Here is a 16097-nt window from a genome sequence, read left to right on the forward strand (position 1 = left end):
AACCTTAGTTAATAAAATTTAAATGTACAGATAAGTTTTAGCAGATTAAGCTTAATATGTGAGGAGAAAATTTTATAGTCCAGCCTAGAAAATGACAGTCTTGTATTACAGGGTTTATAGTAAACCAAATACGAGCACCTGTCTTAGGAGATTGTTCTAAACATAGCGGGGAATGTCCACTTCACCAGCTGTCGGTCACTCAGTGACCATTATTGATCTTCCGTAAATGACAATGGATGTCAAAGCAGGAAGTGGCAAACTCGTCGCCTTTTCTCCAAGCTCATGAAAACGATAGCATTAGGTGAATAGTAACGTTGCAGGTGTTGATTTTCAACGTAGGCCTCTGGTCGTGGTACATATTGTAGTACGACTCACTCGCTGCTGAGTTCACATCTGAAAAGTTTATACCGTTACAGTGGTTTATACCGGAGCTGTTGATACCGTCTAGCACGATTTAACAGTGCAGTACATAGTGTTTTAAAACCAGCTTTCCAGGTAGTTAAACCCTTAACATGAAACGATATGGAATAATTCTCATAACCTACAACAACATACTGATACTAATAAAGCACCCTAACTTTGTATGAGTACAATTAAAGCACAAATGCAAGACGCGTGTGCAGTATAACATGTCAAAAAGAGACGACAGTTTTTATTTAGTTTTTCATAGGTCAAGGCAAAATTCTGTTGAAAGCAGACTATAGTGGAGATTTGCAGAGCTATAACTTATGATTACGAATTATCATTCCAGTGGATCGAATGTTATGTCGGCTTAGACAAATGGTCAGGGTAGTGCATTTGAATCTATAAATTTCACTTGCACAAGCGTCTGTAGTTTTATCTTACACATAGAGTGATTCATACAAACACAAGTCCTGTCCATGCATACATCTTGATACTTTCAATTTTTAGTTGGACACTTAGTGTAAGGGTTCATTACTGTTCACTCTGGTGTCAGGATGTTGTGACTGGCTGAGGTGTCATGTCTGGTGTCTTTCGCTCATCATTCCACTGGGGCAGAACTATAAATATGACCAGCCAGCCTCCTGGAAAGAAACATTGATGTGATATGATTAAACTGTTTTTGTAAGCATGTTTTGACGCTATTTTATGACATTAAGATATAGCCGAAAATTTGTTAGGTCAGCCACCAGCCAACATGTTCTCCTGTTTTCCCCCACCATTCTATCCAAACTCTATCAAAATAACCCGGAATGAATCAGTATGTTAAAGAGCTTCTCCAGTTTGAAGAGAAAATTTTTAAGCACCAAAATTTTTAAGTGGGCATGTTTAAAGTGTCTTTAGAGAAGAGGAATTTTCTTTCATGTCTGTACAATTTGTCGTACGTGACATGACTCTATGTAGGGTGAAACAGGCTGATATGAGGTAGGGTAGTTTTTGCCGGTTTGTTTGTAGTTTGTTAAAAGTAGTTGTTTGGTACCGCCATGTTCTGTATGTGTTCTGCATTGGCGTAACAGCAGACTGTGTTAAACATAACACAAAAAAATCGTTTGTGTATGACTTTCCAAGACATTCAAAGTTGGCTTTGATACACTGTAAATTGGTAAACGGAATAAAGATTGCCTACATCCCTGTCTTTTTGCCGTTCTTTTAAAACCCCCAAAATATGGAAATGAAAATGATGGAACTGTTTAAGCCTACAGTAGCAGATGTAAGTTTCAGTTTCAGTGACATGGCCATGTAGTGGAGAATGTTAAAAGTTATCTCTAGTAAGACAATATAATTATCAAATTCAACAACAGCTTGTGTGACGCATGTGTCTCTTTTTGACCACAGACAGCATGACTTTAGACAAGATGGCTGAAGTGGCAACTTTCCTCTCCAGTCCAGATTCTCCTTGGTTACAGAGAACCTTTCCCGATGGCATCTGTCTATTTAAACATCTCCTCTCTGATAAAAGGTAGTTGCCAGATTTCCTTGTTGGTTCCTGTTTTTTTTTTTAATTGTCGTAAGATGTTTTTATTTCTGTCTCACAATTGTCAGTGCGAATTGTTGAAAACCACGTACGTGTAGCTGCTTGTCCCTGCAAACTTTAAATGACTTCTATCTTCTGTTAAAATGACAGTATTATTTGGTCTTTATTTATATCTCAATAAATTGGTATATATTTATATTTAAGAAAAAGACTTTCGGTAATGTTCTGTAGTTCAGAAATGTGCATAAATTTTTTTAAAGTTCCTGCCAAAAGGGAGATAACTTGTAGCCTTACAAAACACATATTTTATGTATACGCTGTTATACATATATATATACTGCCCAATATATGCTTGTACTTATTAAAATCACAAGAGTGGATTAAAAACGAAAGCGTACATGAGACTTTTCATGGTATTCTTTAGAGAGATGATTTAAATTCTTATATGATACTTGTATACTTTATGTAAAATGAGAATGAAAAAGAAACACCATTTTCATCTGCCATCACCATCAGTCCTTATTACTCATTGAGGACAGCATTGTTTACTTTTTGTAATATTTTTGTAATTTTTTTATTTTTCAGAGTGAATGCAGATACAGACCCATTAGTTAAGAGGTTGAAAACTGCTCAGAAATGCTTACACACATACTTGGTGGAATCAGGGGAAATAACTCACAATATTGAGCTGGAAATTCTTGGTGATATTTTAGTCAGCTGTATGTGGTCATGTGCAGAAAACATTAGACTGGGAAGAGAAATTGAAAAGGTAAATAGTAGAATGTGTCACAATAATGCAGTCTGTCGATTATACATATAAATATGTACATTTAGACCTAATGATTTATGTGCTAATAAGCAGGTTAAGCAACATGCGAACGATCGTGGGTTTCCCCCAGGCTCTGCCCATTTTCAACACCCGCATAACAGTGGACACTGTTGTATAAGTGAAATATTCTTGAGTACGGCATTAAAACATCAATCAAATAAGTAAATCGTATAATTTATGAACAGAAAAGTTCTATACTTTAACAGAAAAAATACTGTGCATTTTTTTTTTCTTTTGATAGCTTTTAGAAATGATGCGAAAGAGGTATCCAGAGATAATAAAGCCATTAATTAAGTCTCGTCTGGAAAGTGGTGTCTTCAAAGTTACTGTTGATTCTAAATCACTTAATAAAGGTACTGTATACTTGTTGGACTTTTTTTTCCAAAGTATGTGGGTTATAAACATATGTATGAAAAGTAATGGTGTTTCCATTATTTTGGAGTTTGGATTTTGTATTGGATATTGTGTTCTTTGAGAATTATTACTATGTGAAGTTTATACATAAGATGCAAACTATTTTCACAAAATAATTTCCGTTTTATAATGGCATTCTGTAAATATATCGGAAGTAAGTTTCTATAATAATCCCCCTGGTACCAATTTTATTTTCAATTTGTTGCAATAATTTTAATTTGTTTTTATTATAACAGTATCATGTGTGTTAGACCAGAGCTCTGGCATTCGAGACATTTGTAAAGGTCAGTTATCGGACCTGCTAAACTGTCTACTAACCACACTGACCAGAGTGACTAGAGCTCATGCTGTGGGCAGGTTGACCAAGTCTGACCAGGACTTACTCTATACTGTGATAAAGGTAAACAACATGACAACAGTGCTAGGATATTTTTTATAGTTGCTAACCATTAGCTGAACCCCACCCAAATACAAGCCATAAATATTATTTGTTTTGTCATGAGGGATTTCACCTGTGGATCAAAGCATCTTAGAAAATACCAGTTATCAAGAGTTAGGGAAGTAAAGATTACGCCACCCTACCCCCTTAAAATCTTAACAATTAGCCAATCACCTTTTCAGATTACAAATTTACATGCTTACTTGAACCTTACAGTATCAGCTTCTCTCTCAGTTTCTTATATTCTGGAAGATGCCTAAAGATTCCCATTGTTCCGACCACCTACTCTCTGATGACAGATAGATTCATCACGAAGATGGCAAAACTGCAGTGTTGTGAAACATTAAAAACAGAAGGCCTTTAACTACATACGCACAGTGATATAGTACTCGATGCTTGCTTTGCCTTACAAAAAAACTTTGATTTTGTCACATATGGCAGAGTTGTCACATTTGTTTAAATAAACTTGTATACACCGTTTTCATCGCTTTTTTTAACCAGTCACATGTTTACATCTTAAGATTTGCAAGTGAGTGCATTCAGTTCAAATTTTGGATTTTTCAGGTGTGTTTACAGGTGTTTCAGTATTATTCCGATGATGTATCACCATGTGTTTGGACAGATGTCTCTCAAGATACCAATGGTGACCTTCAACTTGCTCTGGAAAACCTTCTGACTGAGATGGTTTACATACTGAGAGCAGAGGTAGCTAGCTTTATGGGATAGATGATAGGATGTATGATAAAGGTGATACATAGTGATTTGATTTCTGTGTTTTGGATTGATTCCAAGCAGCTCCCCTTTTCTGTGTCTTGGCAAGGAGTTATGTGAAGCTGAAGCATAGCACTTTATCCAGTCATCACTTGTTGTGACTGCACATGACTGCATGTTGCCATGTGACTGTATCAATCTTTTACAGTTCACAGCACACTCAAGAATTTTGATCAGTGATGGCTTTTATTGGTCACTTTTATGGATGGAACCCATAATATTGGTGGAAGACAAGCAATCACAAGGGAACTTTGTGTAAGACCACACAAAGAGAGCTCAGTCATGCAAGAGCTTCTGAAGAAGCCACCATGGCCTTGAGAGCAATCCAAACCAGGGGCCAGTTGTTTAAAAGTGTATTAAAAGTTACACCAGGATTAAGTTTTAATACCATTTTTGCTCTAATACAAAAACCGTTGGACTTTTGTCCAAGCTAAAGTTAAAACCGGGCTTAACTGCTAATACACTCTTGAACAACTGGAATGAGTTTAAACACAGGTTTTGGATAACCTACATGTAGCTGTTGAAGCACATAAATCATGTGGCCACCTAAAAAAAGCATGTCTTTATGACAGTTTCAATCAAGACCTAAATCAAGAAGTCCAGAATATTTTAAATTTATAGTTTTCTCGTTCCAGAGTTTTTCATCAGATTGTGTTCTTCTCACTGGATCAGCTGTTATGTTCTTGCTGAACACAGCTCCCACCTCAGAAGTCACTGGCTTCAGTTTTTGGACACTACTTCACCAGCTAGGTAATAATAACTGCAAAGTACAGTATTATGACATCACTGCTGAAACATGCTGTGCACTGTGGCATTGGAAATGGGGTAGAAATCATCAGTGCCGTATGACAGGTGACTTACTTTGTCTGGTAAATATTACTATGGTGCATAGTTACATTCCATGTTGTCCAGCAAAAAGTTGATGTCTTTTTCCTTCCAGATTTAACATACATACATGTATACAGAGTGTAATACAAGGGAAATGTGGGTAATAAGTATTACCAATGCTGCATGTAAGAATCAGAATGGAATCATATTCTTGTCAAAATTATGTTTTGTCTACCTTGTACAGTAGAATTCAATTAATACATTTATGCCACTATCCATGAACTTGCCCACAGTCACATGAGTCAGAAATTCTTGAGTGCTAATCAAATAAATAAATTAATACTTTCACTGTTTGATTTATGTTTTGATTGATTTATATATTTCAGACAGCAAGGATGAAATACATATAGGACATCTGATACTACAGAATAAAGACACAGGGTTTTTTCAGTCCAATACAAAGGAGACCTCATGTGACTCACTCTATAGATTAGGACATCTGTCCTTGCTGAGGGGTTTTGTAACTTCTGCAGAAACAGCAACTTTACTCAGCCACAATTCTGGTTACCTTGACCACGGTGATGAAGTTATCAAGGGAGATAACTACAATTTGGTCAGACTGTTCCAGCCAATCCTCCACTTTTGTAAGGGACCAGTCAATCTGCAGTACTTGGCTTTTCAGGCTTTATCAAAGTGGTACAAAAAGGTTCTGCAGATTATCAACAAAGGTGATTCAAATTTTACCGTTTTAGAAAACTTGTATAATTCCAGTGTCTTATCCTTGACATGGGATTTGATTCAACTGAACTGCGATAGCCCAGTGGACAATGTGGCAGAATTCTGTGTGGAAATTTGCTCGATGCTGCTGGAGCTAGAACAGCTGGTAAAGAGTAAGAAAGGAAACGTAACTAAGGGAGGAGCTATGGCTAAGGAATTGACAGATGTCATTCTGGATCATGTAGTCAGCACATCATGGACTGTCAAGAGTAGATATAAATTGCTGAAGGTTGTCCTGTCCTTTGTAAGCTTCTCAAAGGTAAATTTTGCGCTATATTTTGGTCTTTTTGGTGTTTTATCCTTTTATTTATTTTGTCTGTGATTGTGATAACATCATTTGGATTAAGTCTAAACGTTTGTAGTCAAATTATAGATCGATTCAAACTTCAGAACGCAAAAGGGTTTACGTTTTACTATGATAAACACATACATAGAGAGGAGTATGCCACACTCACGCTATATGATTCCCCATTAACATGTACACACACTGATTGCTGCATGCAGGCATGTAAACGGCAGATATTGCATTTCTACTTACAGTTACGATGCATCCTTGTAGGAAATTTTACAATGAAATGACTGAACAGATCAAACAATTTATTTTATTTATTTATTTGATTGGTGTTTTACGCCGTACTCAAGAATATTTCACTTATATGACGGCAGCCAGCATCATGGTGAGAAGAAACCGAGCAGAGCCCCGGGGAAACCCACGACCATCTGCAGGTTGCTGCCAGACCTTCCCACGTACGTCCGGATAGGAAACCAGCATGAGCTGGACTTGAACTCACAGCGACCGCATTGGGTGGAGGCTCCTGGGTCATTACGCTGTGCTAGCAGGCTAACCGACTGAGCCATGGAGGCCCACCAGATCAAACAAAAGTGTCATAACTCCTACATCTGTATGTCATACTTCTGTCTATTTATATACTTGTTGTATCATTTAAATTACTCATGAAAGTACACGTGAATTCAGAAAAGCTTCTGATGTTCACACATTTCACATTTAACTTCAGATAGAGGAGTTGTACTCTGATCTAGCTACTCACCTACTGCAGTGTTTATCTACCAGTACCTTGGCTGTCTCTGCTACTGATGTCTACAGGGCCTGCCTTATTCAGATCAGGTCAGTCTGTGTCATGTATGGTTTTATTTGAATGGCATTTTAGCCAAACAAAATATCTACGACAGCAGGCCCAAATACAAGGACATTTTGACACCCTTAAGGAATAGGTTTAGCTAGAGGGGTGTCTCAGTGTGTTTGAGATGCCCTATTTTCACAAAATTAACATGGGAGTAACATGGGACATGAATGAAAAGGCCTGATTTCAGATTCTGGAGTGCCCAAAATACAGGATACCTTAAAAAAAAAATTATGGGGAATATGGCTTGATAAAGTTAACATGTGTATGATTGAAAAACGTTCTTTTGATTTATTTGTACTTTGTACTGGTTTATAAGTAATTTTGACATTAACATTTGGTTTATAAGGCATTGATTTTCTGGTTTCTTAATACCTGACATTATTTTAGTCCAAATTAGCCTTTTGAATTAGTGCCCAAATTAGTTTCCAAATTAGGAAGCTATATTTGGCAGAAGACAGTGGTCTGATTTTTAGGTACAGATAGAAAACTGGAGCACAGTTATTGACCGTAAAAACCTCTATGGTTAAATTGACAGTTGAGTAAATCTTATCAGACTTCAGATAAAAGTGCTTTGCACAGAAATAAGGAGTTACATGTAGTTTGAAGAATGCAGCAATTTTATGGGCGTGCTTTGGGAGTATTTTTTCAGACTTTTGCATCATTTTCTTTCTATGCATAAGACTGCCTCTGACATGGATGGGACAATTCCAAAGGTTAACATGCTTGTCATATTTTGTGCATCTGTGACCTTGTTGAAATCAAGCGATTTTGAGGTTTGTAACTTAATAAACGAATTTGAAGCTCTTTGTTGTCTCAAGCTGGATGAGGTAATTTGTTACGATTCATATTATGTAGAGGCAACCAATTTGTACTTGTGATTAGATCTGGTGCAGGTGACATTGGAGCTACATGGACATCTCAGTGGTGGAACTTCATGGAACAGGCTGTGACCTCTGACCTCAGGTAAAAATTAAAAATTACTTGTCATTTTCTCTGTGTTCCAACTGTATCGCATATATTTTAACACTCAAGCAGGTGTATTTAGTTAAATTTATATGCAATACCTTCAGAAATTTCATGTTTGTGTCATTGTTTATCTTTGTTGTTTCACACTGAAAAATAAATAAAAGAAATAAAGCTACTGCGCGCAGTTTGAGATAAGTCCATTATGCTTTATAAAAAGTCAAAATATGTAGGCCTATCGTGACACCATGCAAAAAAACTTGAACATGAAGATAATCTCTACCTGATCAAAGAGCTGATTTATTTTCGTACATGACAAAAATGGTCTAAAAATGTGGTAATTAAAACAAAGAATAGCCAGTTACCTTGCAATACATTGAGTATGTTCATGCAGGCCACATTCCTTTCCTCTGCTACCCACTTTGCTGAGTAGTTATGCAGTTCAGATCAGTGATAGGAAGGGGGGACAAATCCGCGTGGCTATAAAAAAATCGCTTACACCGGTACCAAAAGTGCAGGCTAAATCCACTGCACAACTGATCAATAACACATTTGCTAACTTGAATATTGCTTTTTCTTTTTCAGCCTGTTAAGACAGAATGCTATGGTTTACCTTGTGCCAACAACCCTGAAAGCCTTACCAGATCTTTCAGAGTGCATCTTGACACATATAACAACCTGCTTGGAGAATTGTCTCAATGTTGAACACAGAAATAGAGTTCTCCTAGCATGGGTGTCAGTGGCTAAGGTTATCCGATCTTTGATCAGCGGGTTTAAGGTGGTGAGTTTCTTGTTTCATCATAGTAGGTTATTTACAAGTATAAAATAAAGCCATTTGCTGTGACTCTAATACAGGATGCAATTCCACAAGGCAAATTCAGAATGGAGTCAAAATTTAAAACATTGCCACAATGTTAAGTTTTTGGTACTGGTACTAGAAGTTGAAATTTGGACACAATTGTCTTAAGATTTGTGAGGTCGTCAAAATTTCAAAAATCGGTGCATTATAACATCATTGTGATGTCCTTAGTGACATTGTTACTTTACTGCACAGTGGGGGAAATCAGTGCATTATAACATCATTGTGACGCCCTTTGTGGTGTGACATTGTTACTTTTATGGCACAGTGGGGAAAATCGGCCCATTATAACATCATTGTGACACCCTTAGTGGTGTGACATTGTTACCTTTATGGCACAGTGGGGAAAATTTGTGCATTATAACATCATTGTGATGTCCTTAGTGACATTGTTACTTTACTGCACAGTGGAGAAAATCGGCCCATTATAACATCATTGTGATGTCCTTAGTACTTTGACATTGTTACTTTACTGCACAGTGGGGAAAATTAGTGCATTATAACTTTGGTGGGTATATGAAATAATTAATATCATCCATGCAAGATTACTTTAATCACATGTCTTGCCTGGCTAGTCCAGTAAAATAAATATTTCAGAAGTTGTCCTTTGTGGATAGTTTTCATTATCTATCTGTCTTTTATCTACCAGCCAATGGTAAAATTCACCGATTTTTCCCACTGTACGATAGAATGACGACATAATGCCTCAAAGGGATCTGACCATGATATTGTAAAGGGAAGGGTTTTGAATCTTAATATATTATAATATATTTATTAAGTTTGATTATTTTGGTATTTCAGCCAGAAGAAACCCTGTCAGAAGCTGCATTTCATTCTAATGATGATGTGAGATCTGCTGCCTTTGGAATTCTCTGTACAACACTGAAAACTGCAGGTATGAACCACCATTGTTTACGCTTTTCAGGCACCCTTTCTGGTAGAGCAACTCATCTCTTTTACTTGGAGAAAGGCCTTAAGGAGGTGCATTCAATATCGATAAAGTTTTGACCCGTGGCATTGGATGTGGATATCCAGTTGTGGTTGGATTGGCTGGAAATTTCTGTGGGGGAGTGTCAAGTCTTGACCTCTTGAATCATTTTAGGTAAAATAGTGCTACTGTATCATGTGACCTGTCTAAAATGTTAGACAATTATTTTTTGACCACATGTACATGTACTACAACATAGGAATGTGAAAAAGGTTTCACAAAATGGTATTTAGAGTAGACAAATGATGAAGAAAATAGAGGAGCTGAACATTTTTGAACAAATGAAGTTTCCAGAGGGAAAAAGGTGTAAGTTGTAACTCTGGAATACTGTGTAAATTAATGTCAGAGGCTGCCTAACATTTGTGACAAGTCACATGATACAGTAGGACTATTTTGTATCTTTTATAGTGACAAAGAGTTTGAACTTTAAACTCCCCAACTTTGTAGATCCTTCATCTTTTCTTCCAACCATAACTTGAGTAACGTCCATTTAGTGAAATATTTTGTCACATGACGTATATGTAAAAAGGTTAGTCAAGAAACTGAAAATAGAATATTCTTTAGCAAGACATAGATTGCTTGTCAGATAAATGAAAGTATCAGCTAAGATGGATATTACAAATGTGTCAATAGATGTACTTCATCTTCTTAATTCTCTACCAAATTCATTTCCTCTGACAGAGCCATTATCTTTGTGGGAGGACTTGTTTCTAAGGAAGACGTTGCCTCTCAACCTGAATGTTGACTCAGCTGCCTTCAGGCAAAGACTCATGGGAGATGTCAAGAAATTAGCCATTCGTTGTCGCGATAGTGGATTAGCTCTGGTGAAATCTGCTCATAAAAACAAAGACTCACTTAGTAAGTATTCACATTTTTCTTAGACATTTTTGAATTTAAGATATTCTACTGGGCTTTATCATTATTGGCTTTTTTAAATTTCTTTCCCACTTCTGCAAGTTCTGCAATAATTATTGTACATAAAAATTTGTTGAACAAACTGCAGATGTTTGCTATAAAATAAGTAAATGTTATCATTGTTTCTAGAGGAAAGTTAACCAATTTTACCAAAATGATATTCACATTTGAGTTGGATCTACATGTATCTCTTTTCCAGCGGCAACTGTAGACTTTGTTGATTGGCTGTTAGAACTTTGCATGACAAATCTCCATCCAGGTGTGTCGTTCCAAAGAAGAAAGACCTGCCTGGAGATTTTCCAGGTTCTGCTACAAATTTTCAAAGGATTCCATGAAAGTAAACACAAGAAGGGGCAGGATCAAGGTGATGTCAATTTGAAGTGTCTGTCTGCTAATATTACGAAAAATTGTTACAGATAATTCTAACATAACACGCAAAACAATGTCAGACCTGGGTTGGGTCTTAAGATTAAAAATTTCCCTTGGTGCATGGCACTGAGACTTCAGGGCAAGGAAACAGGACTGGTTTGCCCGGTGTCAATAAAACATTACTGGTTTGGGTGTTAAGTCTGGTGTCTTTGGCATGACACTTCAGTGGCAGTAGGATTTTTGTGATAGCACTCGTCACTCCACATTGTGAATTTAAAAAATTTTAAAGCTTTAAAGTAGCAATAATGGAAGTTTAAAAGTGAAATCTCTTCAACTTATTCAACTTATTTCAACAAACCACTAGCTGATTATTTTTCTTCCAGAAAATATGAACAGATTCATGTTGTTTTGTAAGGAAATGGAGAAAATGGATTTTTGTTGCACAGCCAACTGGCTGTGTATTCTACACTGTGTTGTGGATGGCACAGATGAGGCAAGTACTCTGCAAATCTCTCAACAGTGATGTTGTTCACGCCAGAGAATGTTTCCACATTGTTTCTTAAAAGTAATATCTTTCTGTGACATTAGAAGACAAACTTTGCACACTCTACAAGAGACAGTAACAGACTCAGACATAAAAGTCTTGTCAGCTCGCACTGTGAAAAATAAAGTAAGTAATTGAAATAAAACATTAATATCATACATTCTTTGAATATTGTGTTAATTTCTGAAATAGTCACCTCCTGCTTATGAGTATTTCACCTATTTCACAGCTGACACAATTATGGGTGAAGGGCAGATATGTCGTCATGTGTTCTTTGTACGTTTATTTTGTCATCTTTCATTGCACAGGTTCAAAATCTGGCCAACACTATCCTGATGAAGTATTTTCCGCCTTCCTTGCTGGAGGACAGCCGTGCTGCATTAACAACAGAGGGAGCTGTGTGTCAGATTTTATCCCATGGTTTGCAACTCTGTAACACAGCCTGGTCTCCCAACAACAACAGTGGGTCTTTACTCTGTCAGTATGTCTGGAACAGGTAACTGCTATTATTGATTGAGATCAGTAACAGTATTATAGTTAATTAGGATTTACTTTTTCTGGTTATGGCAAAGATTCCAGGGCTGAAAATTGGCTGTGACCAGTCTAACGTTTAAACCACTGACAGTCCCCTATCAACCCAGGTCAAATGCTAACGCCATTGCCTCCCACAAAAATCGGAAGACTTTATAGCAAACAAATGATCAAGCAAATCATTTCATGGATAGTAAAACTACAAATTACCAGGCTATTGTAAACATTATTTCCAAGAGTAATGATTTCTAGTGTGAAGTCAATGTGTGAAACTATAAACATGAAAAAAAAATTTTTTTTTTATTGTGAGGGAAGCTTTCATCTTACATCAAACTTTTCTGGATTCAGAATTATATTCACTTACTTATTTGTTCCCACATTAAATGTTGTATGTATGATTTTCTTCACAAAGGTACATATGTGGCGAGGGTTTGTGTTTTGACATTGACTACCAGACAGACACCAACCATCACTGTGTCAGATACTCTGGCAAGGACAAAGCCAAATCTCCTCTGAAGTTTATACAGTTTGTGATCAGAGATATACAAGAGGCTGTTGAATTGGCCGGACACAGTCCTCTTGTAGGTGCAGACTCTCGACCTATTCAAGGTAATTGTCTAGGAACATAAATGTTAAGGCTCAGTCACGGCAAAGCTACAGCTACCTTCCACCTCTGTCATACAATCCCACCCAAGCTGACCCATAAACTCATGTAGGGCTCCTGTTTGTCCATAATAGTTGCATGATTGAATGAATCAAAGACAATCTGCAACAAAAAATGTGCATAAAGTCAACAAGACTGTTTGCTATGCTTGTTCATATCTCGTTTGGTTAGGATTGGTTAGAATTATACAGAACAAAGCAGATTACAGGTTTTTTTTTATGTGTCCACTCCAACTGCTTCACATTTGCTGGAGGTATCTTCAGATTAATCAAGATCATCTCCCAAGATTTTCAGCTATTACCTGCGATTTTTTGCTGCCAGGTTGACTTAACTACTGTCAGTCCTCAACTTTTTTGCATGTTTGCATGGTGTTTACAATATTCAAGCAAATTCTGAGGGCATTATTTTGTGTAGACTGATAAAATTATACTTTTTGTGAAGCCCTGAAATTGATCAATCTAACCAATATAGTTTTGTTTCCAACATCCAATTACAAACATGTATAAATTGCCCTGAAAGCTGCTCTTTCATATGCGAAAAGGTTGAAGAATTAGGATAATCCTTATTGTATGTGGACTGGGCCGGAACAGATTTTGTTTGCAGAGAACACTGTTACTTTCTGGATAAACATATAGTATAGTAAATACATGTAGCTTGTTGATTTTGTCATGACTGATGCATTTTTAGTGTCATTTTCGTAATAACTGATGGTCGTGGGTTTCCCCCTGGCTCTGCCCGGTTTCCTCCCAACATAATGCTGGCCGCCATCGCATAAGTGAAATATTCTTGATTAAGGTGTAAAACACCAATCAAATGAATAAATAAATAAATAAATAAATAAATAATATCTATTAATAAACTCCACTGAACAAAAGTGCTTTAGTGGTTGCATGAAAAGGTTGAAGATAACACATGTATTTACCGTAGTTACCCTCAGTTGAAGCTGTGTTTATGTGTAATATATGTTAAAACAAGCCTGTGTTCATAGCTTTTTTTACTAACAATAATTCTTTAGGTTTTTTGACTACAATAAGACTCCGATGTTGCCAGTTTTTTGGTGAAGTTATAATGTTTGCTGAATTCATCTCCAGGCCTTATAGATGTTCACCCTTTTGCTAAATCCCCTTTCTATGCAGGCATGTTCAACCTACTGAATTCTCTTCTAAGTGAAAAGGGCAATGTGACAGAGGTTATTCCAGACAAGACTCTTGAACCAATCCTGGAGAACGTGGTCAGGCTGTCCTTACAGACAACTCAACTGATGTCTGACATTCTGACAGGAGGAGACAACTCCGGTATGTACAGATGCAATTACAGTTACCATACATGTTTTCATTGGGGATCGAATTCTGTAAGCCTGGAAGTCAGAGACCACATTATTCCTTAGTAATAGACAGAGTTGGGCAAAGAAAACTGTCCTTCTAAATTATAGGGTACGAAAATACCAGTTTTTGAATTGCTGTTGGAGTCAGTGTAGTCATTGATATATTGATTTTAAAGAAAATATAATAAAAGCATCTTGGACAACAGTTGCAATTTATATAATATGATTTCAGACACTTGTGTATCATTTGCTGATATCACCACTTCTCTGGCAAACCTTCTGCCCAGCACCACTCAGACCCTGAGGGATGTGAGTAGCTCTGACTACAGACCACTCCTGACTTGGTGTGCCAACAACACAAAGGTAGATAAACGGAAAAAATACAGCAAAATCTCTGGTTTTTTGGATGTCTACCTGTGCGCAGGGTCAATATTTGACTGACCCATAACTTATGTTCTCAGGCCACATTTATCTCTTTGAGGTTGAATAAAACTACATGCAAGGACTCATCGTGCTGCTTTTAAACCAATTTAAATTGATTGACCTTTTAGCCTACTTTTCAAGTCGTATGTGGCTTCTTGGTACTTTTGTAATTGAATGGCAGAAAGCCAGGGTAGTTGTTTTATTATTTGCGAAAAAAGGTGTTTTTATAACCTCAAATGCATTAAACTGCTATGCTTTCCTTGGGTTACATCAACATCTTGTTTTATCCTGAAGCCAAACAACCATTCCAAGCCAAAAGAAATAAAAAAATAAAATATATATATATATATATATATATATATATATATATATATATATATGTATATATATTTAAAAATTGAAAAAGAGGGGAAGAAATAATTAAATAAACAAAATGACTTAAAGTTAAACATATACTATGAAGAAAAGACATAACGTTAACAAAAATATAACTTTCTTTTCACTGTATTAAAGGTGAGACAATGTTTTGGTTTCTCTTGTTTAGGAAAGTTGCATTTGCGTGGGACGAATTGTTGAGATGTTTCTTTTGGAAAATAATTCCGGAGATTGTATTGCACAGTTACCGTGGTTACAGAGGCTTGGCGATGAGTTTCTCTCTGTCTTTATTAGACACAGGCACTGGGTATGAAGACTGGACTGCATGGATTTTTTCTTTCTTTTGTACAAGACTCCACCATAACTTTCTTGACGTGTAACGGCATTGATTCATAGCAATTAGTAAGTTTCACATTTATACAGTCAGTACTAAAGGTTGATTAGCTAAACTACTGTTAGTGATACAATTAGAATAGATCTAGTAACATCTCTACGTCTGTATACCAAAGTAAACGCTAGTCTGGTTTTATTGCAGGGTGCTATCGATGGGTGCCGGGTGGGATTTACTCCATATTGTACAGCTCTTTTCTCTAGCTCAAATGCAAAGTTCTGCTGTCTCCCAAAACAGCTCCTTGCCAAGGTATTTCCTTTAAAGGAGAAGACAGCACCTGGCTAAAACATATTTCACCTGAAAGCAGGATGCTCAATCTTTCTAAAAAATATCATACTTCGTTTTTCTGACGTGATTTCAGTGAATAAAAGATAAAACAAAATGGCATTACTGAGCTAATGGCTGTTGTGAATTGAGGCAGCCATGTTGGGAATGTTATCCAATCAAATATGACTCAATTTTACTTGAGCTTATACTGCCTAGCCAATTATACGGAAAATACATATACCTTTAACAGGTACAGAAAGATGTAGATAATGGCGACTTGTTGAAGTGCTGTTGAAATCAAGCTTCACTAAACTTTTATTGGGTTAATAAAAAAATCCCCAAAAA

General features: G+C 36.6%; 1 protein-coding gene across 1 annotated transcript in view; it reads left to right on the plus strand.

The window, feature by feature from the left end:
• The first annotated feature begins 173 nt into the window (after positions 1-173).
• LOC135467434 (tRNA (32-2'-O)-methyltransferase regulator THADA-like) overlaps positions 174-16097 on the plus strand; it is a 30420-nt gene continuing 14496 nt past the window's right edge. Inside the window, exons 1-21 of the mRNA XM_064745206.1 lie at positions 174-301; positions 1798-1921; positions 2522-2705; positions 3007-3118; positions 3416-3579; positions 4183-4323; positions 5025-5139; positions 5604-6253; positions 7011-7120; positions 8022-8102; positions 8688-8883; positions 9763-9856; positions 10631-10807; positions 11064-11228; positions 11617-11726; positions 12086-12273; positions 12721-12917; positions 14109-14267; positions 14529-14659; positions 15264-15401; positions 15630-15734. Of these exons, the coding sequence (XP_064601276.1) occupies positions 283-301; positions 1798-1921; positions 2522-2705; positions 3007-3118; positions 3416-3579; positions 4183-4323; positions 5025-5139; positions 5604-6253; positions 7011-7120; positions 8022-8102; positions 8688-8883; positions 9763-9856; positions 10631-10807; positions 11064-11228; positions 11617-11726; positions 12086-12273; positions 12721-12917; positions 14109-14267; positions 14529-14659; positions 15264-15401; positions 15630-15734 (3360 nt within the window). The 5' untranslated portion in view covers positions 174-282. The remainder of the gene's footprint in view (positions 302-1797; positions 1922-2521; positions 2706-3006; positions 3119-3415; positions 3580-4182; positions 4324-5024; positions 5140-5603; positions 6254-7010; positions 7121-8021; positions 8103-8687; positions 8884-9762; positions 9857-10630; positions 10808-11063; positions 11229-11616; positions 11727-12085; positions 12274-12720; positions 12918-14108; positions 14268-14528; positions 14660-15263; positions 15402-15629; positions 15735-16097) is intronic.

This window comes from Liolophura sinensis, chromosome 6 (assembly GCF_032854445.1).
Source record: "Liolophura sinensis isolate JHLJ2023 chromosome 6, CUHK_Ljap_v2, whole genome shotgun sequence".
Lineage (NCBI taxonomy): Eukaryota > Metazoa > Mollusca > Polyplacophora > Chitonida > Chitonidae > Liolophura > Liolophura sinensis.